The following is a 27,861-nucleotide window of genomic DNA, read 5'->3' on the forward strand; positions in this document are numbered from 1 at the left end:
CAATAATAGAAACATCATCTCCAGTATCTACTAGTCCCTCAAAGTCTTTACCTTGAACGGTTACTGTACAAATAGGTCTTTTGTCAGATACTTGATTAACCCAATAGACAGCCTTTTCTGCTGGATTTATACTACCAAACCCTGCCATTCTTTTTACTGTGCTGCTTCCCAGTTTTGTATAAGGTAGAACTAACAACTGAGCAGTTCTTTCTCCTGGGGAAGCAGACCACGGAGTTGCGGAACGGATAACTAGTTGAATTTCTCTGGTATAACCAGAATCAATTATTCCTGTATGTACATTGACATCTCTTAAATTTAAACTAGACCTTCCTAGCAAGAGACCAACTGTTCCTGAGGGTAAAGGGCCCCTAACTCCCATGGGGACCTTCTTTGGTGGCTCCTCAGGAAGTAGGGAGACAGGACTTGTGCTGCAGAGGTCTACGGCAGCTCTGCCTGCTGTGACGGGGGACAATTGTTGTACATTTGTAAGGGCACTGGCTGTGCCTCGGTTTGTTGAGGGGCCCGAGAGAGGTTGCCCATCTTTGCTAAATGTAGAATGACACTGATTTGCCCAGTGATTTCCCTTTTTACATCGGGGGCAGATACTGGAACTTTTTTGCTGCTTACTGGTAGTAACCTTTGCCTGTTGATTTCCTTTTTTACATTCCTTTTTTGTGTGTCCAAATTGCCCACATTTAAAACAAGAGCCTGAGAAACGAGGCATATTTTTTCCGACTTTTAATCCAGCCATAGCCTGAGCTAAAAGAGTAGGCTTATGTAAGTTACCCGCAGTGCCATCACAAGCCTTAATATACTCGGCCAGATGAGCCTTCCCCGTCATAGGTTGAATAGCAGTTTGACATTCTGCATTGGCATTATCGTATGCAAGAAGCTGTATTACAACATCTTGAGGCTGTTTTGTCAGTTATGGCTTTATTCACAGCCTCTTGGAGCTGAGCAATAAAATCAGTATATGGTTCCTTGTCGAACAGAACTGAAAGATTGATATTTTTTCCCTGTAACATTTGTTCTTTCCCATGCCCTTAAGCACACAGAGCGTAACTGAGCCATGGCAACATCCTCCATTAATGCTTGATTGTCTAATCAACCCCAATTAGGGCCGACCCCCATTAACTGTTCAAAGGACACAGGCACAGGCGGCTGTGCCTGTGTGTTTTCTCTTGCCTAAGTTTGAGCTTCATTAGCCCACCAAGTTTTAAATTGCAAGTACTGAGACGGAGTGAGAACAGATTTTGTTGAAGTATCCCAATCATATGGTATTAACCTATTATCAAGAGCCACAATTTTTTAGTAAAGTTTGCACAAAAGGAGAATTTGGCCCATATTGACTAATGACTTGAATTCCTTTAACAACTTACAAAGAAAAGTGGCCCAATTAGCTATATTCTGTCCTCTTTGTTGGGTTACAGTAACTGGAAACTGCCATGCTTCAAGGTCTCCTTCAGCTCTAGCCTTCTGAATAGAATTTTGTATAGCACCACCAGTTGCTCCAGATTTTAATGTTGTCACTACAGGAGCAGTAAGTTTTACAACTACTTCACTTTCTTGCCCATTGTGGGAGAGGGAGGAGGTGCCCATTCGCTTAATTCAGCAGACGGAGCCAACGGACCAGTAAAATACGTGTTTTTCAGCTTTCCTTTCTTTTCTGTGATTTCCTCTGGCTCCTGTGCCTCGCATATCAGAATCTGATGTTAGTTTCTTACACTCATCCTCCTCTTCTTCATCTGAATCTGCCTCATTATCTGTTTGAAATGACTCAAGAGCTGCCTTTATTAACGGCCACATTGACCAAATAGAAACTGGAATTTTGGCTCCATCTTTATATGCCTTTTTAAAATCTCTGCCAATTCTTTCCCATTCATCCAACTCCCTAGTCCCTTGTTCCAGGAGCCATGGGCAGAACTGCTCTACTGTGCTGAAAAGTGTTAATAGACTTTGAGTACTAACTTTCACTCCCCCTCTCTGTAATAAATGCCTTAAGAAATTTAAATAAGAATTTTGCTTTCATTCTGTCCCATTGTTACCCTGGTTCTTCCGAGCGCCCAGCTTACCCACTGAGCTTCTTTCAGTCATCCTCGGGTGTCCTGTGACAATGTGTCCTCCCCTTCTGCATGCTCTAACATTCCTTCACCGGGGTTTTCGTCGCCCCACATTGGGTGCCAGAAATGTTGGGGTGATCAGACCCAACACCAGGCTGTGGGGGCTACGAAGAAGTCTGGCGGAGTCAAAGGAATGAGACAAGACAAGAGTGCATAAAGTGGGTCCAGGGAGCCAACGCCAATATGGAGGCTGCAAAGGCCCCAAGCTCTGGGAGCACACACTGTTTACTGGTGATCAAACAAAGAAGCAGGTGGTGAGGATGTGGGGATAAAAAGGTGAGGAGGTGAGGACGTGGGGGTAGAAAGGAAGCAGTGCATCAAGCATTTGACCTATAGCTGTGGTGGTTTAGCATTTTCTTTGAAGCATATGGAATATGCTCTGCTACTCGAGATAATGGAGAACGTGTTTTTCTACCTCAAGGTACAATCAATTTATGAGCCTGGGAGAGCAAGAAGCAAGGAGCCAGCAAGCCTGGACACATTCCAGAGGCCACAAGGGTTTTTATTCCCTGAGCCCTGGATTCCATCCAAACCACAGGGGGTTTTATGCCCTGGGCTTAGATTGTGGTGCAGCAGGGCAGCCTTCCACCCTTTGGACAGAGCTTGGTGTTCCAAAGGTCACGAGGGGTTTTAGACCCTGGACCAAGGACACGTTCCAAGACTCTTTTACATTATGTCAAACAAGCAAGTCTTGCCTCAGCTCTTCTAGCAACACATTGCCCCAAGGATAGACCAATGGACAGCAGTCCAGACACCAACCCAGGCATATGCTGAAACTTCATAATCTAACACAGCAGTCATTACAGATCGGTGGGAAGACAATGAATAATTAAATAACTGATCTGGGCAGTTGGATATCTTTTTAAAAAGATAACTACCTTGCTCCATATATAAAAAAATAAATTCTAGTTGGGTTAAATACTTAAATGTGAAACGGACTTTTGGAAGATCATATAGGTGAAGATCTTTATGCCCTCACATAAGGAAATATTTCTTAAGCTAGACACACGAAGTATAACCAGAAAGGAAAAGATTGATAAATTTGACCTAAAAAAAGGTGAAAAAAGCTTCAAATTGAAGAAAGGATATGTATTTCATATTATCAACAAAGAATTTGTTTTCAAAATATATAGCTTTTGTTTTTTTTTTTTTTTTTTTTTGAGACGGAGTTTCACTCTTGTTGCCCAGGCTGGAGTGCAATGGCGCAATCTCTGCTCACCGCAACCTCTGCCTCCCACGTTCAAGTGAGTCTTCTGCCTCAGCCTCCCAAGTAGCTGGGATTATAGGCATGCGGCACCATGCCCAGCTAATTTTGTATTTTTAGTAGAGATGGAGTTTCTCCTTGTTGGTCAGGCTGGTCTTGAACTCCTGACCTCAGGTGATCCACCCACCTCGGCCTCCCCAGGTGCTGGGATTACAGGCGTGAGCCACTGTGCCCGGCCTGTCGGTTTTTGAAAAGGATAGTCAAATAGAAAAAATGGGCAAAAACATAAATAGGTGTTTCATAATGAGGAAAAACAAATAGCCAATAAGTATGAAAAGATACTCAACCAAGAAATGCAAATTAAAATCCACAATGAGATGCCACTTTATGCCCACTATATTGGCAAACGTTTTAAAACGACATCAAGAGTTGGTGAGGGCCAGGAGTGTTGGCTCATGCCCATAATCCCAGCACTTTGGGAAGCTGAGATAGAAGGATCACTTGAGCACACGAGTTCAAGACCCGTTTGCACAACATGGCAAGACCTTGTCTCTACAAAAAATTTAAAAATTAGCCTGATGTGGTGGTGTGTGCCTGTGTTTCCAGCTACTTGGGAGGCTGAGGCAGGAGGATTGCGTAAGCCTAGGAGGTCAAGGCTGCAGGAGGTCAAGCCATGATTGCACCACTGCACTCCAGCCTGGGCAACAGAGGGAGACCCTGTCTTAAAAAAAAAAAAAAAGAGTTGGTGAGGATATGGAGCAAAAGAAACTGATACAATGCTATTGCCAGTGTAAATTAGAATAACCACACCAGAAAACTTTGGCATTGCCTTGCAAAGTGGGCACATATACCCAAATGTTCATCAACAGAGAGTACTGTACAGCCTGTGTGATAAGTCACACACACAAATACCTACCGTTTGTATAAATGATACCATTTATATAAAGTTCAAAAATATGAAAAGGTAAATATGTCGCTATGGATATTTGCAGTGTGGCACTGGAGCTGGCTTGTACTGGCTTGGGAAGAACTGGCAAATGCCACAAACCAGCACACCACTGGGTACAGGCATATGGAGTAACTCTCTAAAGAAAAGCAAGAGAATTACAAACAGGTAGGGAGGGGCACATTGGAGAAGTATTCCTTCAACAAGGAATGTTCTAATGCTGCTCTTTTTCTTCCTAAGAAGAAAAAACAAATAGAAGTTAGTTAGGTTGATGTGAGAGTCTGTGGTGGGTGGGGTGGGAGGTTCTGAGCAAAGGTAGCAGCAGAGGTGAATGAGGAGAGGGGATGGCTGGTCCAGGCAGTGGCAAGCGCTGCAGTCCATTCTGACGAGCACTGGGCGCGTATAGGGCAGTGGTGAGAGCTCAAGGTGGAAAGGGAGGCACCGGATCACAGAGGGCCTGTGTGCCATGGTAAGCAGTTTGGAGTTCACTACAAGTAATGAGGAGTGTGGGTTTCGCAGAACAGAGACAAGGCAATCTGGCCCACGAGGAAGTTGTTGTGGTCTTGCTGAAAGATGAAACCAGAGCTGGGCCCTGATTATGAGGAGGAAGAGCAGAGGAGCTGGGCTTGAGAGGTTGTCTAGGAAGCAGAATGGACTGAGCTTGGTGACCAATTGGATTTGGGATGTTCATGGAAAACAGGGCTCTGCTGTACTTAGAGAGGTGGAGCATGACTCCCTCACTGTAAGGGTGGACCACACAGTGACTGCCTTCCAAAGAGTGCAGTACAGAAAGGGGGAAAGAAGGGCCGGGTGTGGTGGCTCACGCCTGTAATCCCAGCACTTTGGGAGGCTAAGGTGGATGGATCACTTGAGGTCAGGAGTTCGAGACCAGCCTGGGCAACATGGCAAAACCCCGTCTCTACTAAAAATACAAAAATTAGCTGGGCATGGTGGCACATGCCTGTAATCTCAGCTACTCGGGAGGCTGAGGCAGGAGAATCACTCGAACCCAAGAGGCAGAGGTTGCAGTGAGCTGAAATTGTGCCACTGCACTCCAGCCTGGGCAACAGAGTGAGACTCCATCTCAAAAAACCAAACAAACAAACAAACAAATTCAAATTGTGGGACATTCTACAAAACACCTGACCATTATTAAAGTGTCAAGGTCATTAAAGCCATGGAAAGTCTGAGAAACTGTCACAGTCAGGAGGCACCGGAGGAGATGTGACAGCTAACTGTAATGTGGCATCCTTGATGGGATCCGGAACAGAAATAAGATATTAGGTTAAAACAACTAGTAAATCTGAATAAAATGTGGATTTTAGTTAACAATAATGTACCAATATTGGTCATTATTTGTGACAAATGTACCATACTAATGTAAGATGTTAATAATAGGGGAATGTGAGTGCAGTGGCTCACACCTGTTATCCCAGCACTTTGGGAGGCCAAGGTGAGCCCAAGAGTTCAAGACCAGCCTGGGTAATATGGTGAAACCCCCTTTCTACAAAACATACAAAAATTAACCAGGCATGGTGGTACACGCCTGTGTCTCAGCTGAGGTGGGAGAATCCCTTGAGCCCGGGAGGTCGAGGCTGCAGTGAGGTGTAATCCTGCCACTGCTCTCTAGCCTGGGTGAGAGAGTGAGACCCTGTCTCAAAAACATTAAAATAATAATGAAATAGGGGAATGTGGATGTGAGGTATATGGGAACTCTCTGTACTGTCTTCTCAACTTTTCCAAAACTCTGTTCTAAAATAAATGTGTTTTTAAAAAATTAGCCAAATGCATTTCTTCTAAAACCTTTTTATTAAAACTAATTGCTGCTCTCTTTAAAAACAAAAACAGAGCCCTGTAAGTCTCCAATTTCTGAGTTGAGTGACCTTTCACAGGGTCACAGAATCAGCCCCAGCTCTCCTAGTCCTTTCACTGACTCCTCTCTGTTGCAGAGGTGAGATTTGTTTAGGGAAGTGGGACTACAACTCCCAGAGTGCACCTGTGCGGTTGTCAGGAGCAACCAAGGAAGCAAACTAACAGCCTTGCTAGAGTCTGAGGACTATCCAGGGCCTCACTGCCAGCCAGCCGGCCATGGGCCAGGATTATTACTCTGTGCTCCAGATCACTCGCAATTCAGAAGATGCCCAGATCAAGCAGGCGTAAGTTGGGGTGGGAGCCAGTCCTTAGGGGTGTGCTGGGGCAGGCCCTGCCCTCTTCTCTTCCAAAACAAGCTTTCCTGCACAGCTTAGAGCAGACAAGGTAAACCTTGTTCCTTCTTTCACTTCTTGCATACCTGTATCCTGGCTTTGGTCTGGGTCAGGGCCCAGGTTGGAAATTTGAACTCTTTAGTTCCTCAATCTGCTCCCAACCCATCTCCCTTTATGCTCCATGCCCTGTCTCCTCTCCTGGGTGCCTTGCCTTTCCCAGCAATGAAATGGAGACAAAGGAGCCATTTGAACTTTATCTTGAATATTATGGAGAACCAGAGGCTTATGAACAAGGGAGTGGCCGGGCCAGATAGATGTTATAAATTCGATTCTGGCCATGATGGAGGTTTTCAACATTGACTAAACTGCATTCCTGAATACTTCCATCAGGTCTTAAGGATGCTCTGGTTCATTCCTAAGAAAGCCTACGACAGGAGTCAGTACATTTTTCTGAAAACATGTTTTTGTTTTTGTTTTTGTTTTTTTTGAGACGGAATTTTGGTCTTGTTGCCCAGGCTGGAATGCAGTGGTGTGATCTCAGCTCACCACAACCTCTGCCTCCTGGGTTCAAGCGATTCTTCTGCCTCAGCCTCCCAAATAGCTGGGATTACAGGCACGCACCACTACGCCCAGCTAATTTTGTATTTTTAGTAGAGACGGGATTTCTCCTTTTTGGTCAGGCTGGTCTCAAACTCCTGACCTCTGGTGATCCTCCCGCCTTGGCCTCCCCAAGTGCTGGGATTATAGGTGTGAGTCACCGCACCCGGCCAAAAACATGTTTTTTTTTTTTTTTTTTTTGAGACAGAGTCTTGCTCTGTCACCCAGGCTGGAGTGCAGTGGCCTGATCTCCGCTCACTGCAAGCTCCGCCTCCCAGGTTCACGCCATTCTCCTGTCTCAGCCTCCCGAGTAGCTGGGACTACAGGCGCCCGCCACCTCGCCCGGCTAGTTTTTTGTGTTTTTTAGTAGAGACGGGGTTTCACTGTGTTAGCCAGGATGGTCTCGATCTCCTGACCTCGTGATCCGCCCGTCTCGGCCTCCCAAAGTGCTGGGATTAGAGGCGTGAGCCACCGCGCCCGGCCAAAACATGTTTTTTTTAAACAAATATTTATTAAGCGTCTACCACAGGGTCGAGAGGGTACTTCACCTCCTGCTGCAGTGGTGGCAGCTGGAAATAAATGTCTGAATCTGACAGTGACACTTCCTTACCTCATGCAGCTAGATTTTGTTGCTGAATAGATGTTGAATAAGTCACCACAACTGTGATGAGTGTTACAAAAGAGGAAGTACGGGGGGCTACGGAAGTTATCTTGGAAGGAGAGAGACCCCTTAGAAGGCTGTTCGGGGTAATCAAGGCAAAAGATGAGGCCAGAGAAAGGGGAGGGAATGGACTTGGCAATTAAGTGGATCACTGGAGGGTAAAGAAAAGAGGAGTCCAGGATAACTCAGTTAAGTTGGGCAGTGACAATAGGTGCATGTTTTGAGTGTGTAGGTGCAGTTCTGAGAACTTTCCCTCACTCTTTAATCCTCACAACAGTCCTGAGAATTAAGTACCATTATTATCCCACGGCCATGCACTAGTAAATGGTGGAGCCAGTGTTCAGACATCAGGCCTCCCAGAGTTGCCAGTCATGGGCCTACTCCTGGGCCAGGTCCTTTTGGGGATCAGTGGCGTAAGTGGAGAGTCTGCAGTGTTGTTGGAGAAAAAAGACACAAACTCATGAAAAGATTTGAGAACAACTCAGGACAGTGTATGATGTCACCCACTCCTTGGAGCATCTCATTGACCAGAAGGACCCATCCAGGGAAAGGTAATCAGGAGGAAGGGCAGTGGGAGTGCAGAAAGAGAAGCACAACTTAAGCACTGGAAAGGGCTGGATCAGAATCCAGATTCACTTACCTGCTAGCTGTGTGACCTGGGCAAATTACTTAACCTCTCTGAGCTGAAGTTTTCCCATGTCTAAAAATCATCCTCATAATAAAGGTTGCTGTGAGACTGAAATAGGATTAGATAAGATAATGCATGTGTCCAGCAATCATTTGCATGTGAAACCATGTCATATAAAGAGTGATTAAGGCCTGGCGTGGTGGCTCATGCCTATAATCTGAGCACTTTAGGAGGCCAAAGCAGGAGGATCCCTTGAGCCCAGGAGTTTGAGAGGGCAGCCTGGGCATCATCGGGAGACCCTGTCTTTACAGAACATTTAAAAATTAGCTGGGCATGGTGGCACACACCTGTGTCCCAGCTACTCGGGAGGCTCAGGTGGGAGGATCGCTTGAGCCCAGAAAGTAGAGGCTGCATTGAGCTATGATTGCACCACTGCACTCCAGTCCGGGCAACAGAGCAAGACCTGTCTCAAAAATATAAAAATGGCTGGATGCAGTGGCTCACACCTGTAATCCTAGCGCTTTGGGAGGCTGAGGCAGGTGGATCACTTGAGGTCAGGAGTTTGCCAGCCTGGCCAACGTGGTGAAACCGCTTCTTTACTAAAACTACAAGAAATTAGCCAGGTATGGTGGCGCACACCTGTAATCCCAGCTACTCGGGAGGCTGAGATAGGATAATTACTTGAACCCAGGAGGCAGAGGTTGCAGTGAGCCGAGATCATGCCATTGCACTCCAGCCTGGGTGACAGAGCGAGACTTCGTCTCAGAATAAATAAATAAATAAAAATAAGGCCGAGCGTAGTGGCTCATGCCTGTAATCCAAGCCCTTTGGGAGGACGAGGCAGGAGGATCTCCTGAGATCAGAAGTTCGAGACCAGCCTGGCCAACAAGGTAAAACCCCATCTCTACTAAAAAAAAATTAGCCGGGTATGGTGGCAGGTGCCTGTAATCCCAGCTACTCAGGAGACTGAGGCAGGAGAATTGCTTGAACCTGGAAGGTGGAGGTTGCAGTGAGCCGAGATTGAGCCATTACACTCCAGCCTGGGCAACAAGAGCAAAACTCTGTTTCAAAAATGACTAACTAAATAAATAAAAATAAATAGAGTGATTAAAAGAACTGTGCATGTTTCAAAAAGCAGTCCTTAACCCTTCTCTCCTGCAATAACTCTAAGTCACATGTATGACATGCTTGCTCATGGGACAACCTAGATATTGATTAAAAAAAAAGAAGAGCTAAACTTATATAAGGAAGAAAAGCACCATGATGGTTTATAATTGTCCAGGATTCATAACTGCAGCGTTCAAGTTGTGATTTCACCCCTTTCTCTGCCACTCAGGAAAGCAGGTGAATGAGAGTGATGTTACTGCAGGGATAATTTTGAAACCACTCAAATTTATATGAAAAACTAAACCTTTCTCAAACCTTGTTACCTTTTTTCTTTTTTTGAAATGGAGTCTCTCCGTCACCCAGGCTGGAGTGCAGTGGCACAATCTGGACTCACTGCAATCACAGCCTTCTAGGTTCAAGTGATTCTTCTGTCTCAGCCTCCTGAGTAGCTGGGACTATAGGTGTGCGCCACCATACCCGGCTAATTTTTGTATTTTTAGTAGAGACGGGATTTCACCATGTTGGCCAGCCTGTTTTCAAACTCCTGATTTCAAGTGATCTGCCCGCCTCGGCCTCCCAAAGTGCTGGGACTACAGGAGGCTGAGATGGATCGATCACTTGAAGCCAGGAATTTGAGACCAGCCTGGCCAACACGGCAAAAACCGGTCTTTACTAAAAATACAAAAATGAGCCAGGTGTGGTGGTGGGCACCTGTAGTTTCAGCTACTTGAACTTGGGAGGCGGACATTGCAGTGAGCCCAGATTGCGCCACTGAACTCCAGCCTAGGTGACAGAGTAAGACTGTATCTCTAAATAAATAAATAAATAAATAAATAAAAATAACCAACTGTGACCTTTATAATTGAGAAAGGCTGGTTTGGAAGGCTGTGACAATGTCTTCAAGTCTCTGAAAGTAGATATTCTCTCTGTAAGGTCCCAGGGCACAGCTACATCCCTTATGGATGGAGGGACAGTTGCAGGACAGCAGATCCAGCTTCCTGTTGCAGTAAGAGGAGGCATTGCCTAAAAGTCAGAGCCATTCCACAGTGAGATGGGCTGCCCTGTAGGATGCTGAGCGTATATCATTTATTTACTCACTCCTGCTCAGTGCCCAGCACTGGGGCTAGAACTGGATGCAGCAACTCCAGAACCTATTAGATGAGTCGACGACACCTGGAACACAGCGCTGCTAAGGACGAGGATCAAAGGTGCTGGGGACTTGGGAAGGGGAGTCTAACCTAGAAAGGAGGCTAGCTGTCAGGGAAGGCGCCCTGGAGGATTTGGTAACCTGAGCCGAAAGTTGAAGGATGAATTAAAAATTGCCCAGAGAAGCTGGGAGGGGCTGTAGAGGGGTGAGTCATGCAGGAGAGGTCAAGGGAGCAGCAAAGGAGAACAGTGAGTGAGGCCAGAGGAAGAGGCAGGGGCTTGGATCTTAGAGCGAGATATCTGAGTTTTATGCTGGAGACAATGGGGAAACCAGTGAAGGGTTATGCCAGGAGAGGGACCTGGTCAGAAAATGTTTCAGAAGGCCGGCATGGTGGGTCATCCCTGTAATCTTAGCACTTTGGGAGGCTGAGGTGGGCGAATCACCTGAAGTCAGGATTCAAGACCAGCCTAGCCAACAGGGCGAAATCTTGCCTCTACTAAAACTACAAAAATTAGCCAGACGTGGTGGCTCATGCTGGTAGTCCCAGCTAATCGGGAGGCTGAGGCAGGAGAATGACGTGAACCCAGGAGGAGCTTGCAGTGAGCCGAGATCACGCCACTGCACTCCAGCCTGGGCGACAGAGCGAGACTCCATCTCAAAAAAGAAAAAAAAAAAAAAGAAAGTATTTTAGAAGCATCAGTATTAACGAGCAGAGAGAGTGAGAGCAAGAGTGAGAGATACCGCAATTGGCAGCACACAATGCAGTGGAGGAGGGGCCACTGGGTGCAGGAAGACATGGTTCTGCAATACTTGTCGGGATAAAGAGACAGGAACAGAACATTTATTATTTATTTTGAGACAGAGTCTTGCTCTGTCACAGGCTGAAGTGCGGTGGTGTAATCTTGGCTCACGGCAGCCTTGACTTCCTGGGTTCAAGCAATTCTCCCACATCAGCCTCCCAAGTAGCTGGGACTACAGGTGAATGCCACCATGCCCGGCTAGTTTTGCATTTTTTTTTTTTTTTTTTTTTTTTGTAGAGTCAGAGTTTTGCCATGTTGCCCAGGCTGGTGTTGAACTCCTGAGCTCGAGTCATCCTCCCACCTCGGCCTCCCAAAGTGTTGGGATTACAGGCATGAGCCACTGTACCCAGCCCAGAACATTAGTTAGAAGGAAAACCCCATGTGACTTGGTGACTGATGGGATAAGGAGAGGAGATGAAGGAGAGCTTGGAGTCAAAGTGCTCACATTTCTGGCTGCAGTGCCTGGGGAAAAATTATGCAGTGAAAATGTATGTGTTGGCAGGGTCAGGTGGCTCACGCCTATAATCCCAGCACTTTGGGAGGCCGTGGTGGGAGGATCACCTGAGGTCAGGAGTTCGAGACCAGCCTGGCCAACATGGTGAAACCCTGTTTCTAATAAAAATACAAAAAATTGGCCGGGCGCGGTGGCTCAAGCCTGTAATCCCAGCACTTTGGGAGGCCGAGACGGGCGGATCACGAGGTCAGGAGATCGAGACCATCCTGGTTAACATGGTGAAACCCCGTCTCTACTAAAAAAAAAAATACAAAAAACTAGCCGGGCGAGGTGGCGGACGCCTGTAGTCCCAGCTACTCGGGAGGCCGAGGCAGGAGAATGGCGTGAACCCGGGAGGCGGAGCTTGCAGTGAGCTGAGATCCGGCCACTGCACTCCAGCCTGGGTGACAGCGCGAGACTCCGTCTCAAAAAAAAAAAAAAAAAAAAAAAAAAACCCAAAAAACTAGCCGGGTGTGGTGGCGGGTGCTTGTAATCTCAGCTGCTTGGGAGGTTGAGGCAGGAGAATAGCTTGAACCCGGGAGGCGGAGGTTGCAGTGAGCAGGGATTGTGCCACTGCACTCCAGCTTGGGCAACAAGAGAGAAACTCCGTCTCAAAAAAAAAAAAAAAAAAAAGTGTATGTCTGGACTCGGTGAATTTATGATACCTTGGAGAGGAGATGGCAAGTAGACAGTTGGAGGTAGTCTTTGGCTCAGGGAAGTGGTCTGGTTCAGGATGGAGATTTAGCTGTGAGAGACCGAAGCCTGCCCCTGGGATGAGAAGAGAAACCACGGAACTCTGGGGATGGCGGCGAAGCGAGTGTGGGCACTGGAAAAGCAGGCGGAGGTAAGGTTGGGGATCATGCCTGGGCTGAGTGACAGGCGTCTGTGCTGGACGCCTCCCGTGCAACCCTCCAGACCCACTCCCCACCGTTCCTGCCCTGCTCGGCTCCGGCTCCGGGAGGCTTCCTTGCCCTCAGCCTTCCAGATGGAGCCGGCCCAGGGGAGCACTAGGCGGGAGATGGGGAGGGAGAAGGGCGGGGCTGCGGCTTTATTCCCCAGTTCTCCTCCTATGGGGTCTCTTCAGTCAGCTGTGTCGCTTGACAGAAAGTCACAGCTCCGCTGAGGGCCCTGTCCACACACTCCGACAGACCCCTCAGCGTTCTTGGCCTGGGAAAACTGCACTCTGCTGTCCCTGGCAAGTCTCCCTCCGCTCCTCCTGCACCTGGGCGAATGGTCCCTTTATTAAACCCTCCACAAACCACCCAATCCGCGCCATCTTTCCCCCACCCCGGGTCACTTCTGATACATATTCTCAGATGCTACGATGTCTGCCCCTCAGAAACAGGCCAGCTGGTAGGACTTGTATTAACCCTCCCTCCTCCAGGTACCGCAGACTCGCCCCTTAACCACCCGTTGAAGTCAAATGAGCCGTCTTCAGCAGAGATTTTCAGGCAAATAGCAGAGGACTGGGCAGAAAAGAAGTGGGAAAAAAAATAAGCACAGAGTGGGTGTGGGCGGCACAGGAACCAGACGCGCGTTGAGCGCCTCATCCATGTCCGCTGCACACCCGATTGTAGCTCATCCTCCCAAGACGCCTGTGTGTCTGCTCCTGTCCTCTAAGAAGCAAACAGGATTATGTGCAGGAAATGTACCTGGAGAGACTGTGAAGGATGAAGGGAAGGGAGCAGGAGCGCGCAGGGAGATTCCCCAGAACACAGTGCAGCCTGACGCTTGCGAGTGGAGATAGGGAAGGGAGGAGTGGGGAGGGAGAGCTCAGCCAGCCTCTGGGGAGCCCTCACGCAAAGCGTGTCCGTTGGAGGAGTCCTGTGTCTTGCAGGAATGGGCCAGCCTTGGTATCTCCACCACACGTTAGCACTGGGGGCAGCTCAGGGGCAGTAGCTTCGGCTCAGATGCCCTGGGGGGCAGCTGCTGGAACTGTCAGTCAGCTGTGCTCCCCGCACCAGCTACTCTTCAAGAGCTGAGCAGTGCACCTCCGCAGCCACCACAGCCCGTGAAACTACCCCGGATTTATAGCCAGCCAGGAGTGGACAGAGTGCCAGCTCTGAACTCTGGTCTGCCCTCAGAAACAGGCCAGCTGATACGGCTTGTATTAACTCTCCCTCCTCCAGGTACCGCAGACTCGCCCTTAAGCACCACCCGTTGAAGTCAAATGAGCCGTCTTCAGCAGAGATTTTCAGGCAAATAGCAGAGGCCTTCGACGTGCTGAGTGACCGTGAGTAGCTGTGGGGCTGAGCAGCCCCCTCGATTAGGATCATTCCTTAAGTCTCCAGACTGTTGGGTTTTCTGAGGGGGCCCAATAGCGAGGAAGCATCCCTCTTCCCTGCCTAGAATCTAGACACACAGAGAAGACAGAATACCGACCTGCCTTTCTCAGTAGAAGCAAGCTGAGGGGGAGGACATAGGGTGTGGAGCCCAGGATTACATTGACTCGCTCACCCTGGCAGGCAGTGTGGGAGCAGGGGCACATTCCCCACGCATCCCTATCCCTTGCGAGGACGGGACCTTCCCCGGGAGGAACAGACTGAGGGGCTTGCAGCTACCGGGGAAGAAGGCTGAAGCTGGGCGGGCGCACCCACCTGTCCCTCCCAGAGGTCCTTCCCAGTGGCTGAGTGTCCATTTCCCCAGGGCCAGCAAGAGTAGGAACAGGCACAGAAAGGCCAGGAGTAATTAGGAAATCTCTCTCCGATGGAAATCAGCAGAGTGAAGAAAGTGTGATCCCCGCCCCCACACCCAGGGCCATCCTTGCGGGCTTTCCCTGGGACTTGTCCTGGAGACTAATCCTGGTTCCTGCAGAAGTACAGCTAGAAGATCACTAAGGTTTCTACAGCCCTGAGTTTTCAGGACTTCAGGGTCCTTAGACTCTAGGATTTCAAAGTTTTAAAATTTGGAGGCTGTAGAATTCTTAGCTTCTAAAATGTCAAGGTTCTATAATTCTGTTTACCCCAGATAAGACAGTGGCCATGATGACTGAGTTAGGCCAAATCCCAGGGCCATGGCCTGAGCCTCAGTCTCTCAGTTATTCCCCCAATCTCTCACCCCGCCCCCAGCAAACCCAAGGCTTTCCCGTCTCTCTTCTGGGCTACAGAAGCCATACCTAGGTCCTCCCAGAATGAAATGGAACCCCTGACTCCTAGGGTCTCATTCCAAAGACTGCCAGACAGCAGGCACTTTGGGATCAAGCTGCTTCTGCCCCTTCCCTTTCTCTATATCCGCCTGCTTCCCAGCCCCTCCACCTATCTCAGCCCCCAAAGTTGGACGCCTCCTCAAGGTGATGCCCATCCACAGCCGTGAAGAGAGGCATCTACGACAAGTTTGGAGAGGAGGGCCTGAAGGGTGGGATTCCTTTGGAGTTTGGATCTCAGACCCCATGGACAACTGGTTACGTCTTCCACGGCAAACCCGAAAAGGTGTTCCACGAGTTCTTCGGTGGAAACAACCCCTTCAGTGGTAAGAGGTCTTCAGAGGTCTTCCTCCCCACCTTGCCTTACAGGGAAACGACACAGCTATAAATGATGCTTTTCGTTAAGTAGTTTTGTTTTTATTTTTACTTTATTATTTTATTTATTTATTTATTTATTTATTTATTTGGAGATGGAGACTCGCTGTGTCGCCCAGGCTGGAGTGCAGTGGTGCGATCTTGGCTCGCTGCAACCTCTGCCTCCTGAGTTCAAATAATTCTCCTGCCTCAGCTTCCCGAGTAGCTGGGACTACAGGCGCACGCTGCCATGCCCGGTTAATTTTTTTTTTTTTTTTTTTTTTTTTTTTTTTTTTTTTGAGACGGAGTCTCACGCTGTTGCCCAGGCTGGAGTGCAGTGGCGCGATCTCGGCTCACTGCAAGCTCCGCCTCCCGGGTTCCCGCCATTCTCCTGCCTCAGCCTCCTGAGTAGCTGGGACTACAGGCGCCCGCCACCGCGCCCGGCTAATTTTTTGTATTTTTAGTAGAGACGGGGTTTCACTGTGGTCTCGATCTCCTGACCTTGTGATCCGCCCGCCTCGGCCTCCCAAAGTGCTGGGATTACAGGCTTGAGCCACCGCGCCCGGCCTAATTTTTTTAAATTTTTAGTAGAGATGGGGTTTCACCATGTTGCCCAGGCTGCTTTCGAACTCCTGAGCTCAGGCAATCTGCCCACCTTGGCGTCCCAAAGTGCTAGGATTACAAGCGTGAGCTACCGCGGCCGGCCTATTTTTACTTTAATAAATATATATAACACATTGCAAAAGAAAAAGTAAAACAGAATTCATTGAAAAAGAAATACATTCCAGCCCTCCATTTTCTTTCTTTCTTTCTTTTTTTTTTGAGATGGAGTCCTGTTCTGTCACCCAGGCTGGAGTGCAGTGGCATGACTTCAGCTCACTGCAACCTCTGCCTCCCGGGTTCAAGCAGTTCTCCTTGCCTCAGCCTCCTGAGTAGCTGGGATTACAGGCACTCACCACCACACTCAGCTAGTAATTTTGTATTTTTTAGTAGATGAAGGGGTGGCCCACCCCTCCAGACCTGTGGGCATTTCTCGTTAGGTGGAACAAGAGACTTGAGAAAAGAAATGAGACACAGGGACAAAGTATAGAGAAAGAAAAAGTGGGCCCAGGGGACCGGTGCTCAGCATACAGAGGACCCACGCCGGCACTGGTCTCTGAGTTCCCTTAGTATTTATTGATAATTATCTTTACCATCTTAAAGATAAGGGAGTGGCAGGACAATAGGATCATTGTAGGGAGAAAATTAGCAGTAAGACATATGGATAAAGATCTCTGTGACATGAATAAGTTCAAAGGAAAATGCTGTGCCTTGATATGCATATGCAAACATCTTCCATAAGCCTTTTAGCAGCATTGTTTCAGCAAGTCCCACCTTTTGCCCTAAAGCGATTTTCTCCTTTCTCAGTAAACAAAGCATACAATCGGGTCTCACACTGAGATGTTCCATTGCCCAGGGACGGGCAGGAGACAGATGCTTTTCTCTATCTTAACTGCCAACATCCGCCAAAAGGCCTTCTTTCCTCTTGTACTAGTCCTCCTCAGCACAGACCCTTCACGGGTGTCGGGCTGGGGGACAATCAGGTCCTTCTCTTCCCACGAGGCCCTATTTCAGACTATCACATGGGAAGAAACTTTTGACAATACCTAGCTTTCCTAGGCAAAGGTCACTGCGACCTTTGGCCATGTATGTGTCCCTGGGTACTTGAGATTAAGAGAATGGTGATGACCTTTAACCAGCAAGCTGCCTTCAGGTACTTGTTTAACAAAGACACATCCTGCACAGCCCAAAATCCATTAAACCTTGAGTCACCACAGCACATGTCTCTTGCAAGGACAAGGTTGGGGGTAGGGTCACAGATTAACAGCATCTCAAATACAGAACAAAAGTCTACTTCTTTCTATATAGACACAGTAACGGGCTGATCTCTCTTTCTTTTCCCCACAAGTAGACATGTGGTTTCACCATATCTGCCAGGCTGGTCTCAAACTCCTGACCTCAGCTGATCCGCCCACCTCCATACATACATACACAATCATTGAAAGGCCTGGGTGAGAAGGCTCTAAGCTGGCCCTGTAGGAAATCTTCCAAGAACACCACCTCTAAACTGGTCCACAAGGAAAGCTGCTGTCTCTGCCACAGTCACGAAGAAGGAATCAGGAAATGTCACCGTTGCATTCCAGAACACACCATAAATGTAGCTGCAACTGCTGCCTCACTTGCTTCTGACAGGCATGAAACTCGTAGGTGGACACACAAAGGCTGCTGCAGAAAAACCCAGTATTTCCACGACAGTGCTCACCAGCTCCAGACAGAGCCATGGAGAGATGCCTGCCGCCTTCTTCCCGCCTCCCAAGTAGCTCAGGGTTTACCTGATGAACAGAATTAAAAGCCAGAACATTAGCTGCTAGAGAGTCTGGGGGTTGTTCCTTTTGGCTCTACAGATTCTCTAGGAGGGAAGGTATGCAAGAAGGAGGTCAGAGCAGATGCCAAGTGCCAGCATGGCTACCATGGGTGTTTTATAATTTATTATTATTAGAGTCTTACTCTGTTGCCCAGGAGTGCAGTGGCACAATCTTGGCTCACTGCAACCTCTGCCTCCTGGGTTCAAGCGATTCTCCTGCCTCAGCCATCTGAGTAGCTGGGATTACATGCAGGCACCAGAATGCCTGGCTAATTTTTATATTTTTAGTAGAGATGGGGTTTCCACTCAAGACTGGCCAGGCTGGTTTTGAACTCCTGACCTCAGGTGATCTGCCTGCCTTATCCTCCCAAAGTGCTGGGATTACAGGCATGAGCCACTGTGCCAGGTATAATTTATTATTTTTAATTACTGTCTTATTGATGGGTATTTAGTTTCTTTCTGGTCTTTTGCTAATATTGTATTTGTGGGAAGATACCTCTTGTCTCTTTTGCAGTTAAAACAGTTCTTGTGCTATTTATAGTTTCCCTAACATGCTTGTCTCCCTACCAGACTGGGAGCTGCTCCAGGTCTGATTGATCTCAGAGTAGCCAAACCCCAGCCTAGCATCTGACAAGAGTGAGTGGATGGGTGGATGCATGAAATGAAGGAAGGAAGGACAGATGGATGAATGGATGAGTGGGTGTATGAATGAATAGATGGGCGCGTGGTGGGTGGGTGGGTAGGCAGATGGATGGCTGGGTAGGCGGATGGATGGCTGGGTAGGTGGATGGGTGCATGATCCCAAGTCTCAGACGAACTGACCAAGAGTTGATTTCTGAGGTTCAGAATCATCTTGCAAAGGCAGTGAAAAGACCTTCACACCTGACTTCCTGGCTCCAGTTATGCCCACATAGGCCTAGATTTTCACTGCCTGTTTTCTCCTACACCCCTTCCCCTTCTCCCTGACTATACTTCAGCCTTTCTGAACTTCAAAAGTTCTCTCCTTCTCTTCTCTGTGCCAATACGTGGGTTATAGCCCCTGTGCTTCAGAGACTGCTCCCATTGTGTGCCATCCTCATGTGTCTGCCAGAGGAAGCTTAGTTTATAAGCTCCACGTGAGACTGAAAATAGCAAGGGGCTTTGAGTAGCAGGCCTGTTTCCAATCCATGTGCTGCCATTTGTGAACTGTGTGGTCCTGGGAAATTTTCCTTACCCCTCTGAAACCCCAGCTTCCTAACCATTACATAGACAAAATAATCATTAAGGCTCAAGGGCTATTATCAGATAAGATAATGTTTATGAAAAGGGGCTTTGCAATTGGCCAGGCACGGTGGCTCACGCCTGTAATCCCAGCACTTCGGTAGGCCAAGGCCAGCAGATCACCTGAGGTCGGGAGTTCGAGACCAGCCTGACCACCATGGAGAAAATCCATCTCTACTAAAACAACAACAACAACAACAACAACAACAAAAAACCAAAAAAAACAGTCGGGCACGGTGGCGCATTCCTGTAATTCCAGCTACTCAGGAGGCTGAGGTAGGAGAATCACTTGCACCAAGGAGGTGGAGGTTGCGGTGAGCCAAGATTGTGCCATTGCACTCCAGCCTGGGCAACCAGAGTGAGACTCCGTCTCAAAAAAAAGAAAAAAAGGAAAAGAAAAGGAAAGGGGCTTTGCAGCCCAAAAATGCCATACGGTGGACCTTGTCTCCCTACCTGTCTCAGTTCAAAGGAGCCAAGGGAGTCTACAGGGCATCGCTCATTGGGAAAGGTCAGGCTCAGGGTCTGGGCCTCCTTAGGCAGCACCCAGAAGCTATACTGCCACAGTGCTCCACCCCAAGGGTTCCTGAGTCCCATCTCCCTGCAGGGTTGAGGGGCTGGGCTTCCTGTGGCCTGGCTATTGGGGTGTTTACTGCCTGGTACACTGTAGGTCTGGGTGAACAAGTGAATTCAGCAGTGCAACAGGAGGCCAGATGATTTGCAGGCCCCTTGATTGCCCATCACATCTTACAGGGACACAGTGTAGTCACCTCATCCCTGCCTAAGGTCATTTCACCATTCTAGCCTGTGAAGTTCATTCCATGGCATCAACCATGAGAAGCAGAATATGGGAACTCTGAACCATAGTGCCCCTCAAGTTTACAGCTTATGAAGGGCTTTCACATCTAGCAATGCAGTGTGGCACAGTGGTTAAGGACACAATTTCCGTATTCATATTGTCCTGTGGTTCAGATCCCAACTACTGCTTACTAGCTATGGGACCTTAAGCATTTTGTTTGGCCTCTCTGGACCAATGAAATAATAATGTAAGGTGCAAAAATAGCACCTGATGCATAGTAAGCTCTCAGCAAGTTTTAGCTCTTTATCTTAATGGTGGAAGGCAAGTCAGGCATTATTACCCCATCCCACAGACCAAGACACTGAAGCCCACGGATCACACAGCACATCAGGGGCAGAGCCGGGATGGGGCTGTCTTTGCACTGGGAGGAAGGATGTGGGCAGCAAGAGGGGTTATGGGTGTAGAGCTGGGCAGGGGCAAAAGAAAGTGAGGAAAGAGGAATTTGGGGGATGCTAGTGGCCTCTCAAATTGTTAGGGACCAAACTTTTCCCTCTCCCATCTCAGTCGACAGCTTTATAGCAACTTGAGTCTGGGGTCTTTAGTAGTCTTGGGCTGGGCTGGACAGTGAAGGGGAGTGGCGTCTGTGGAAGAGTAGGGAGGACTGGCCAGCTCTGACCTTCCTGCCGAAGACTACCAGCAGTCTCTTCTGGCACTCCCGAGCGCGGCCACCAGAGGGAGCGCCTCCCTTTCCTGAGACAGCCAGAGTTACGGTATCCAAGTTGTGATTAAGAGAGACGGGGAAGCAGCGGGGGCGGCGGCGGGGTGATACCCCAAGCAGGGGTGAAGCAGTGGGAAGTGGCAAGGGATGATACTCACTGCATCAGCGGTTGAAGCAGCTCCTTGGCTTGGCCAGTCCGAGAGGTGGTTATAGGATGCTGGGTATTACACAGGGCACTGAAGAGGTTGGGGAGCGTATCTGGATGGGGAGGTGGAGTGTGTGTGTGTGTGTGTGTGTGTGTACACGCGTGTCTGGGTCTCTGGATACAATTTCTCTTACTCCTCTCCCTAACCCCCGCAGAGTTTTTTGATGCAGAAGGAAGTGAGGTGGATTTGAACTTTGGGGGGCTCCAGGGCCGAGGGGTCAAGAAGCAGGACCCCCCAATCGAACGGGATCTCTACCTGTCCCTGGAGGACTTATTCTTTGGCTGCACCAAAAAAATTAAGATCTCCAGAAGGGTGAGTACTCAGCTTGCTCCTCCCGGGAGCCACCACCTATCTCCTGCAGCCTAGCAGCCACCTCCTCCCTTACCCGGGTGGGAGGACTCAGGGATGGTCTCTGATGGAATTACAGAACCTTAGAGGCCGGGCGCGGTGGCTCAAGCCTGTAATCCCAGCACTTTGGGAGGCCGAGACGGGCGGATCACGAGGTCAGGAGATCGAGACCATCCTGGCGAACACGGTGAAACCCCGTCTCTACTAAAAAATACAAAAAATTAGCCGGGCGAGGTGGCGGGCGCCTGTAGTCCCAGCTACGCGGGAGGCTGAGGCAGGAGAATGGCGTGAACCCGGGAGGCGGAGCTTGCAGTGAGCTGAGATCCGGCCACTGTACTCCAGCCCGGGCGACAGAGCGAGACTCCGTCTCAAAAAAAAAAATAAATAAAAAATAAAAATAAAAAAAGAACCTTAGATTCAGAGACCTAGGATGTTAGAATTCTAGAATCTGAAATTCGGAAGGGACAATTGAGGATATTAGCCCGGTTCTTTCCTAGTGCAGGAGTGTCCTCTGCAGTCTTCCCAACTGCAGTCTTCCTCTCTTTCAATTCAGCCCCATCCCCGTGGGAACTGGAAAGGCTCTGAATCCTCTGAATTCTTTCCTCTGGGCTTTACCAGACCATATTCCCAGGATTTTACCAGGGTGCATGCCTCATGCATAAGAAAGAACAGTGGGCATGGAGGGTGGGCTGGGAGACAGTCACCAAGGTGACGGGTTGAGGAAGACCCTCAGTGCCTCGTGTCTAGTCCTTGGCTTGGCCCTGTGCCATGGCCCAGCCCTGTGCCAAGCATAAGAGCAAGCCTCCTCTACCTTTGCCCAGCAGAGGAGATGCTGATGCGGCCATGCTTTCCACAGATGGCACCCATCTGGACATGCGATTGGGGAGTGGAAGGATGACACAGTGGTGAATGCACTGGGGGAGGCTTAGATATGTTGACTTTCATTTCTCTCTTTGGGATTAAGAGACTTGCTGGAGGCTCAAGCCCAGGCCTCTGGGATTTGGAGAGAGGAAGGAAGTACATTTTCACCATGTATCTGTTAGTGGCCAGGCCTGGAGCTGTGTGTTTGATCAACTAATGGTGACTGCTTGGCATCTCAGCCCCTAGCCCCAGTCTCATGGCATCCCCTGCCATCCTGGAATCATAGGTTCTTGGTTGTCATGGCAACAGGATGGGCAGGCTCTCCCCATTGCTGGAGGCTCTTCCCATTGCTAGAGGATTGAGCCCAAGTACAAATCCCATAGAGCATCTTTCATGTGTGCAAAGGTCACCTGAGTGTTCATGAAAATCTGAGCAATTGACTGTGCTCATGGAAGTCCTAAGCAGACCTCCCCACACCTGATATGTTGCTGCAGGTGCTGAATGAGGATGGGTACTCCTCCACCATCAAGGACAAGATCCTGACCATTGATGTGAAGCCTGGTTGGAGGCAGGGCACACGCATCACCTTTGAGAAGGAAGGGGACCAGGTAAGAGTGGAAGAAGCTGACTCAGATCAGTCACTGGACTCAGGCGGTGGGAAGACTGAGGAGGAAGGGAAGGGAAAAGAGGCAATACTTTTTCCTGACCCTGTGAGCCTTGGTCTGTAGACAGCCCAGTCTGCAGAGTGGGTGAGACAGGATCCCTAATGTTCCTTCCAAGGAACAGAGCCTTATAATGCTTCTGTGAATGGGCAGCCCAGGGACTGTCCCCATTTTACAGAGTGGGAAACGGGGACCCAGAGAAGAATGGGACTTGCCTAGGGCAAGAACATGAGAGCTGAAAGGAGATCCCAGTCTGAACTCCAGTGTTTTCCTGATTTTCTTCAGTGCTTCTCGGAATAAAGCCCAACTACAGGAGCTACTCAGAAATCATTTAATCATAATAATTTTATTTATTTTATTTTATTTTATTTTATTTTGAGACGAGAGTCTCACTTTGTTGCCCAGGCTGGAGGGAGGTGAAACAATTTCAGCTCATTGCAACCCCCACCTCCTGGATTCAAGCGATTCTCCTGCCCCAGCCTCCTGAGTAGCTGTGACTACAGGCACGTGCCACCACGCACAGCTAATTTTTTTTTTTTTTTAATTGAGACAGAGTCTCACTCTGTTACCCAGGCTGGAAGGCAGTGGCGCAGTCTTGGCTCACTGCAAACTCCGCCTCCTGGGTTCAAGTTATTCTGCTGCCTCAGCCTCCCCAGTAGCTGGGATCACAGGCATGCACCACCACACCCAGCTAATTTTTGTATTTTTAGTAGAGACAGGGTTTCACCATGTTGGCCAGGCTGGTCTCGAACTCCTGACCTCAGGTGATCCACCTGTCTTGGCCTCCCAAAGTGCTTGGGATTACAGGCGTGAGCCACTGCACCTGGCCACCTAGCTAATTTTTGTATTTTTATAGAGATAGGATTTCTCCATGTTGGCCAGACTGACCTCGAACTCCTGACCTCAGGTGATCTGCCTGCCTCGACCTCCCACAGTGCCTGGGATTACAGATGTGAGCCACCATGCCTGGCCTATTAGTAATACTTTTAAATTAAATACTATTTAAATAAAAACATAAAATTATTGTCCAAGGCATGCTGAGTCCTTAAGTCCTGAGAAGAGGCAGAATGATGGAGCATTCAGAGCCAGGAAAGATACATTCCTTTGCCTGCACTTTTTACCCCCTTTCTCACCTATGAAACATCTACCTCCGGTCTGGCTTGGTGGCTTACACCTACAGCCCCAGCACTTTGGGATGCCAAGGCAAGATAATCACTTGAGCTCAGAAGTTTGAGACCAGCCTGGGCAACATAGTGAGACCTTGTCTCTACTAAAAACAAAAAAGTTAGCTGGGCATGGCAGTGTGTGCCTGTGGTCCCAGATACTCAGGAGACTGAGGCCGGAGGATCTCTTGAGCCCAGGAGGTAGGTCAAGGCTGTGGTGAGCTATGATCATGCCACTGCACTTCAGCCTGGGCAACAGAGAGAGACCCTGTCTAAAAAAAAAACAAAAAACAAACAAACAAACAAACAATAAATAAAACATCTACTTTGAAGAAACATGCTTCAAAACCCAGCTCGTGTTTCCTGCTCTGGGCAGCCTTCTCTGAGCTCCAGGATCTGGGCCTCCCTTTATCATGTCTCGAGCTTGCTGAGGATTCACCGTCAGTTCCTCTCCCTCCTGGCCACGAGACTGGGAGCTCCTTGGGGTGAGGGGCCAGTCTGATTCCTCTGTCCCCAATGCCCAGAAGAGACCTCAGCAGACTTGTGGTGACTTAAGGACAGGGGTGTCATGCCTGGAGTTACTAGCAAGATAGAGACATATGGTCGGTTGCCTGACGCCCAGCTCAGTGTTCTACCTGCCGTCTGAGGAAGCCTCTCCGAGCCTCCAGCTGAGTGGTCTATTTTGGGCATGCTCAGTACAGAAGTAATTCTGGGGGGATTCATCTGGGTAAGCTTCTCAGGCTTCTAATCTATCTGGGCTATGGGGGCCAAACTGAAAAGGCCCTTCCAGAAAACCTGCTCTCATCTCCCCATTGTACAGATGAAGACATGGAGACAAGTAGAGGCAGGAACTTGGCCAAAGTCACACGGCCAACTAGTCCTTGTCACCCTTTGGCGTCCCCTGCCCAGGGCCCCAACATCATCCCAGCAGACATCATTTTCATCGTAAAGGAGAAGCTACACCCTCGCTTCCGCAGGGAGAATGACAACCTCTTCTTCGTGAACCCCATCCCTCTGGGCAAGGTGAGTGGGCAAAGCGCTAGAGCAGAGGGGAGGGGATCGGCATGAGCCCCACCTGCCCTGGCCTAGACTTGGCCTCCCCTCCCGCAACCACCTGCCATCAGTCACTAAGCCCTGTGGATTCCACCCTCCAAATCACCATCCACTTGGTCCCCTCTGCTCATCCGCACCGCCTGGATCTGTGCACCAGATCTGCACAGCAGGTCCTCCTCCCCACTTCTCATCTCCTCCAGGCTCTTCTCCTTAGAGATCCTGCCACACACTCATCGGACCCTGCCATACTCCTCACTGTCTAAACATCTTTGTTTAGAGGGCCACTGGAGGCCCTCTGCGATCTGCTCCCTGCTTACCCCTTCCCCTGCACTCCAGCCCCTTCGCCGCATGGCACCCTGCCTGCGTAACACATTTTCACGCCTCCGTTCTCATTTCTGCTGGGCCCTCTCCTTGGAATGCTGTCTATTCACCTGACCCTATAGGGTCCTCATCAATAGCTACCACCACTGCTACCACTTCCTGCCCTACTCCTGAATGGTTTAGGGGCCTCTCCTTGGCTCCCACAAACACTTTTATTCTATCTCCATCATTACATTTATACAACATCCATCTTACCTGCCAGATCCACCCATCTTTCCTGCCAGGGCAGAAAATGCCTGGGTCATTCACCTATTAGTTCTTGAACAGCCTTGTCTCCCTTGTGCCTAACTCACAGTCTGGCACTGGACAGGTTCCTAAGGTGCCTTTTAAATAGGAGGGCCATGGTGACCCTCCTCAGCCCCACCTTTGGCCCTGACCCTCCCTAGGCTCTCACCTGCTGCACTGTGGAGGTGAAGACTCTAGATGACCGTCTGCTCAACATCCCCATCAATGACATCATCCAGTGAGTCTATCTGCCTTGGGCCCCAGTAGCCAAGAGAAGGGCTAGCCTGGGATTTAGGGGGTATTGTCAGACAGGTCTGCCCAGTAGAGTTGTACAGGCTGCCCCCAGCACAAGGATTCCCTGCTGAGGGGATAGAGAGGACCAAAACCAAACCCACACTCTGGCCACGCTGTGGGCTGCAATCACCTGGCAAAAGGAGCACCTTTTTCTAATCCACACGAAGCTACTGCAGAGGCTAGAGGCCCCCAGTGTTGGGCAACCCCGTGGCCTCCATCCCCCTAAACTTCTCATTAGAGTTCTGAGTTGCATCCCCTAAGTCCTTTTCCAACAAAGGCCCTCTGCCCCTGCAGAGGTTTGCCTGGCAGCCCAGCGCCCCGCCCTCACCTCAGGGTTTGCTCACCCTTACTTCCCGTTTCCCGTATCTTAAACAAAGTTTCTGGAATCCTCCATCAGAGACTCAGTGTAAACAGGTTTTCAGGGAGCAAGCGGTTTGGAATAAGCCAATCTCCTCTCCTTTCCCAACCAGTTCTGGCTAAGAGCCACTCCAGGTGAAGGCTGGAGTGACTGTGCCCTTCCTGGGGTTATGTGACAGGGGTTATGTGACAGGGACTTGCTGAGGTGCTGCTCTGGGATGATGTCTAAGCTCCTTTCTTTCATCCTATTTCAGCCCCAAATACTTCAAGAAGGTGCCAGGTGAGGGGATGCCATTGCCGGAGGACCCCACTAAGAAGGGGGATCTCTTCATCTTCTTCGACATCCAGTTCCCCACCCGCCTCACACCCCAGAAGAAGCAGATGCTGCGCCAGGCATTGCTGACATGACTGCGGTGGGCTGGAGCAGGGGTGAGAGGAGGCTAGCTGGGCCTCACCCCACCCCTACCCGCCACAGCCTCAGGGTGTGCACAGGTGTGCATAGCCTCAGGGAGCCTGCTGCACAGATATGATACCAGAGTGGGATGGTGCAGGGCTTAAACTAACATAATAAAGATCTATTTCCTGTCCTCCAGCTACACCCATGAGAGTGTGTTGGAGAGGAGCTTCATATTAGCCTTTCTTGGGGGGCACAGGGAAGAAAGAGGCCCAAGGAGCTGAGTGCCTGGGTCCCTGTCCTGGCTTTGTGGGAAAGGGCAGGTAAGGGTTCAGATCCTCTGTGCTTCCACTTTGATAGAGTGGGGCAGGGCTGTGTGGCCTCTGAGGGTCTCTAGCTCTGCTCTGGCTTTTCATGACAGAAGAGACAATCTCTGGAGCATGGTATGGTCACGTTAGAGACAGGAAAACTAAAGCACAAAAGAAAACATTTGTTGCAGGTCACTCAGGCCTCAGTGGCAAAGCTGTCATCAGAACCTTGAAGGTGGCAGGGTGCGGTGGCTCACGCCTAGACTTTGGGAGGCCAAGGTGGGCGGATCACTTGAGGTCAGGAGTTCCAGACCAGCATGGCCAACATAGTGAAACCTCATCTCTACTAAATACAAAAATTAGCCAGGTGTGATGGCAGGCACCTGTAATCCCAGCTACTCCAAAGGTTGAGGCAGGAGAATTGCTTGAACCGGGGAGGCAGAGTTGCAGTGAGCTGAGATCGCTCCACTGCACTCCAGCCTGGGCAAAAGTGAAACTCCATCTCAAAAAAACCCAAAAAGGCCGGGTGTGGTGGCTCATGTTTGTAATCCCAGGACTTTGGGAGGCCGAGGCAGGTGGATCACCTGAGGTCAGGAGTTCGAGATTAGCCTGGCAAACATGGTAAAAACCCGTCTCTACTAAAAATACAAAAATTAGCTGGGTGTGGAGGTGAGTGCCTATAATCCCAGCTACTCGGGAGGCAGGGGAACCACTTGAATCCAGGAGGTGGAGGTTGCAGTTAGCCAAGATTGTGGCACTGCACTCCAGCCTGGGTGACAGAGCAAGACTCTGTCTCAAACAAAACAAAACAAAACCAGAAACCCCCCAAAACCTTGAAGGTCACTTCCCATAGACTCACCCTGCGTAGAAGAGCAGCATAAAGAACACGTGTGCACTGGAAACAGCTTTGGTTCTACCCCTCTGGCCTCAATCCCCTGGTCTGTGATAGGGTCCTGGGCAGGGTGATCTGGGAAACCCAAGTTCTGATCCCAGCCCTGCCACTTTCTCCTGGAACCAGTTACCACACC

The 27,861-nt window shown here is 49.4% G+C and overlaps 1 protein-coding gene and 1 long non-coding RNA gene across 8 annotated transcripts in view; one reads left to right on the forward strand and one right to left on the reverse strand.

The window, feature by feature from the left end:
* LOC144334363 (uncharacterized) overlaps window positions 1-12,540 on the reverse strand; it is a 48,451-nt gene extending 35,911 nt beyond the window's left edge. The window contains exon 1 of the long non-coding RNA XR_013404115.1: window positions 12,317-12,540. This is a non-coding gene — a long non-coding RNA (uncharacterized LOC144334363). The remainder of the gene's footprint in view (window positions 1-12,316) is intronic.
* On the forward strand, window positions 6,304-26,718 carry DNAJB13 (DnaJ heat shock protein family (Hsp40) member B13). Of its 7 annotated transcripts, none has more exons than XR_003722688.2 (9): window positions 10,823-11,004; window positions 12,640-12,751; window positions 14,037-14,140; window positions 15,214-15,375; window positions 20,942-21,099; window positions 22,491-22,604; window positions 24,642-24,844; window positions 25,642-25,718; window positions 26,386-26,718. XR_003722688.2 is itself a non-coding variant. In XM_028833809.2 (9 exons), exons 1-9 carry the CDS (start codon window positions 10,923-10,925, stop codon window positions 26,537-26,539), a joined length of 1,077 nt encoding a protein of 358 aa, XP_028689642.2. In that variant the 5' UTR covers window positions 10,848-10,922; the 3' UTR covers window positions 26,540-26,718. The 7 variants fall into 7 exon arrangements, 6 of the variants coding, with proteins under 6 accessions (XP_014970672.1, XP_077819853.1, XP_077819854.1 ...); XM_028833809.2 differs by having other exon boundaries at window positions 10,848-11,004; window positions 24,731-24,844; XM_015115186.3 differs by lacking the exons at window positions 10,823-11,004; window positions 12,640-12,751 and adding an exon at window positions 6,304-6,426 and having other exon boundaries at window positions 24,731-24,844.
* The last annotated feature ends 1,143 nt before the right edge of the window (window positions 26,719-27,861 follow it).

Source organism: Macaca mulatta, chromosome 14, assembly GCF_049350105.2.
Source record: "Macaca mulatta isolate MMU2019108-1 chromosome 14, T2T-MMU8v2.0, whole genome shotgun sequence".
In the NCBI taxonomy this organism is placed as follows: domain Eukaryota; kingdom Metazoa; phylum Chordata; class Mammalia; order Primates; family Cercopithecidae; genus Macaca; species Macaca mulatta.

Bases quoted from the DNA above. Each gene is read 5' to 3' on its own strand.
- DNAJB13 (XM_028833809.2), top strand. From the start codon at position 10,923: ATGCTGGAGACAATGGGGAAACCAGTGAAGGGTTATGCCAGGAGAGGG. The intron at 15,376-20,941 runs GTAAGAGGTCTT...TAACCCCCGCAG, and splicing joins TGGAAACAACCCCTTCAGTG to AGTTTTTTGATGCAGAAGGA. The intron at 24,845-25,641 runs GTGAGTGGGCAA...GACCCTCCCTAG, and splicing joins ACCCCATCCCTCTGGGCAAG to GCTCTCACCTGCTGCACTGT.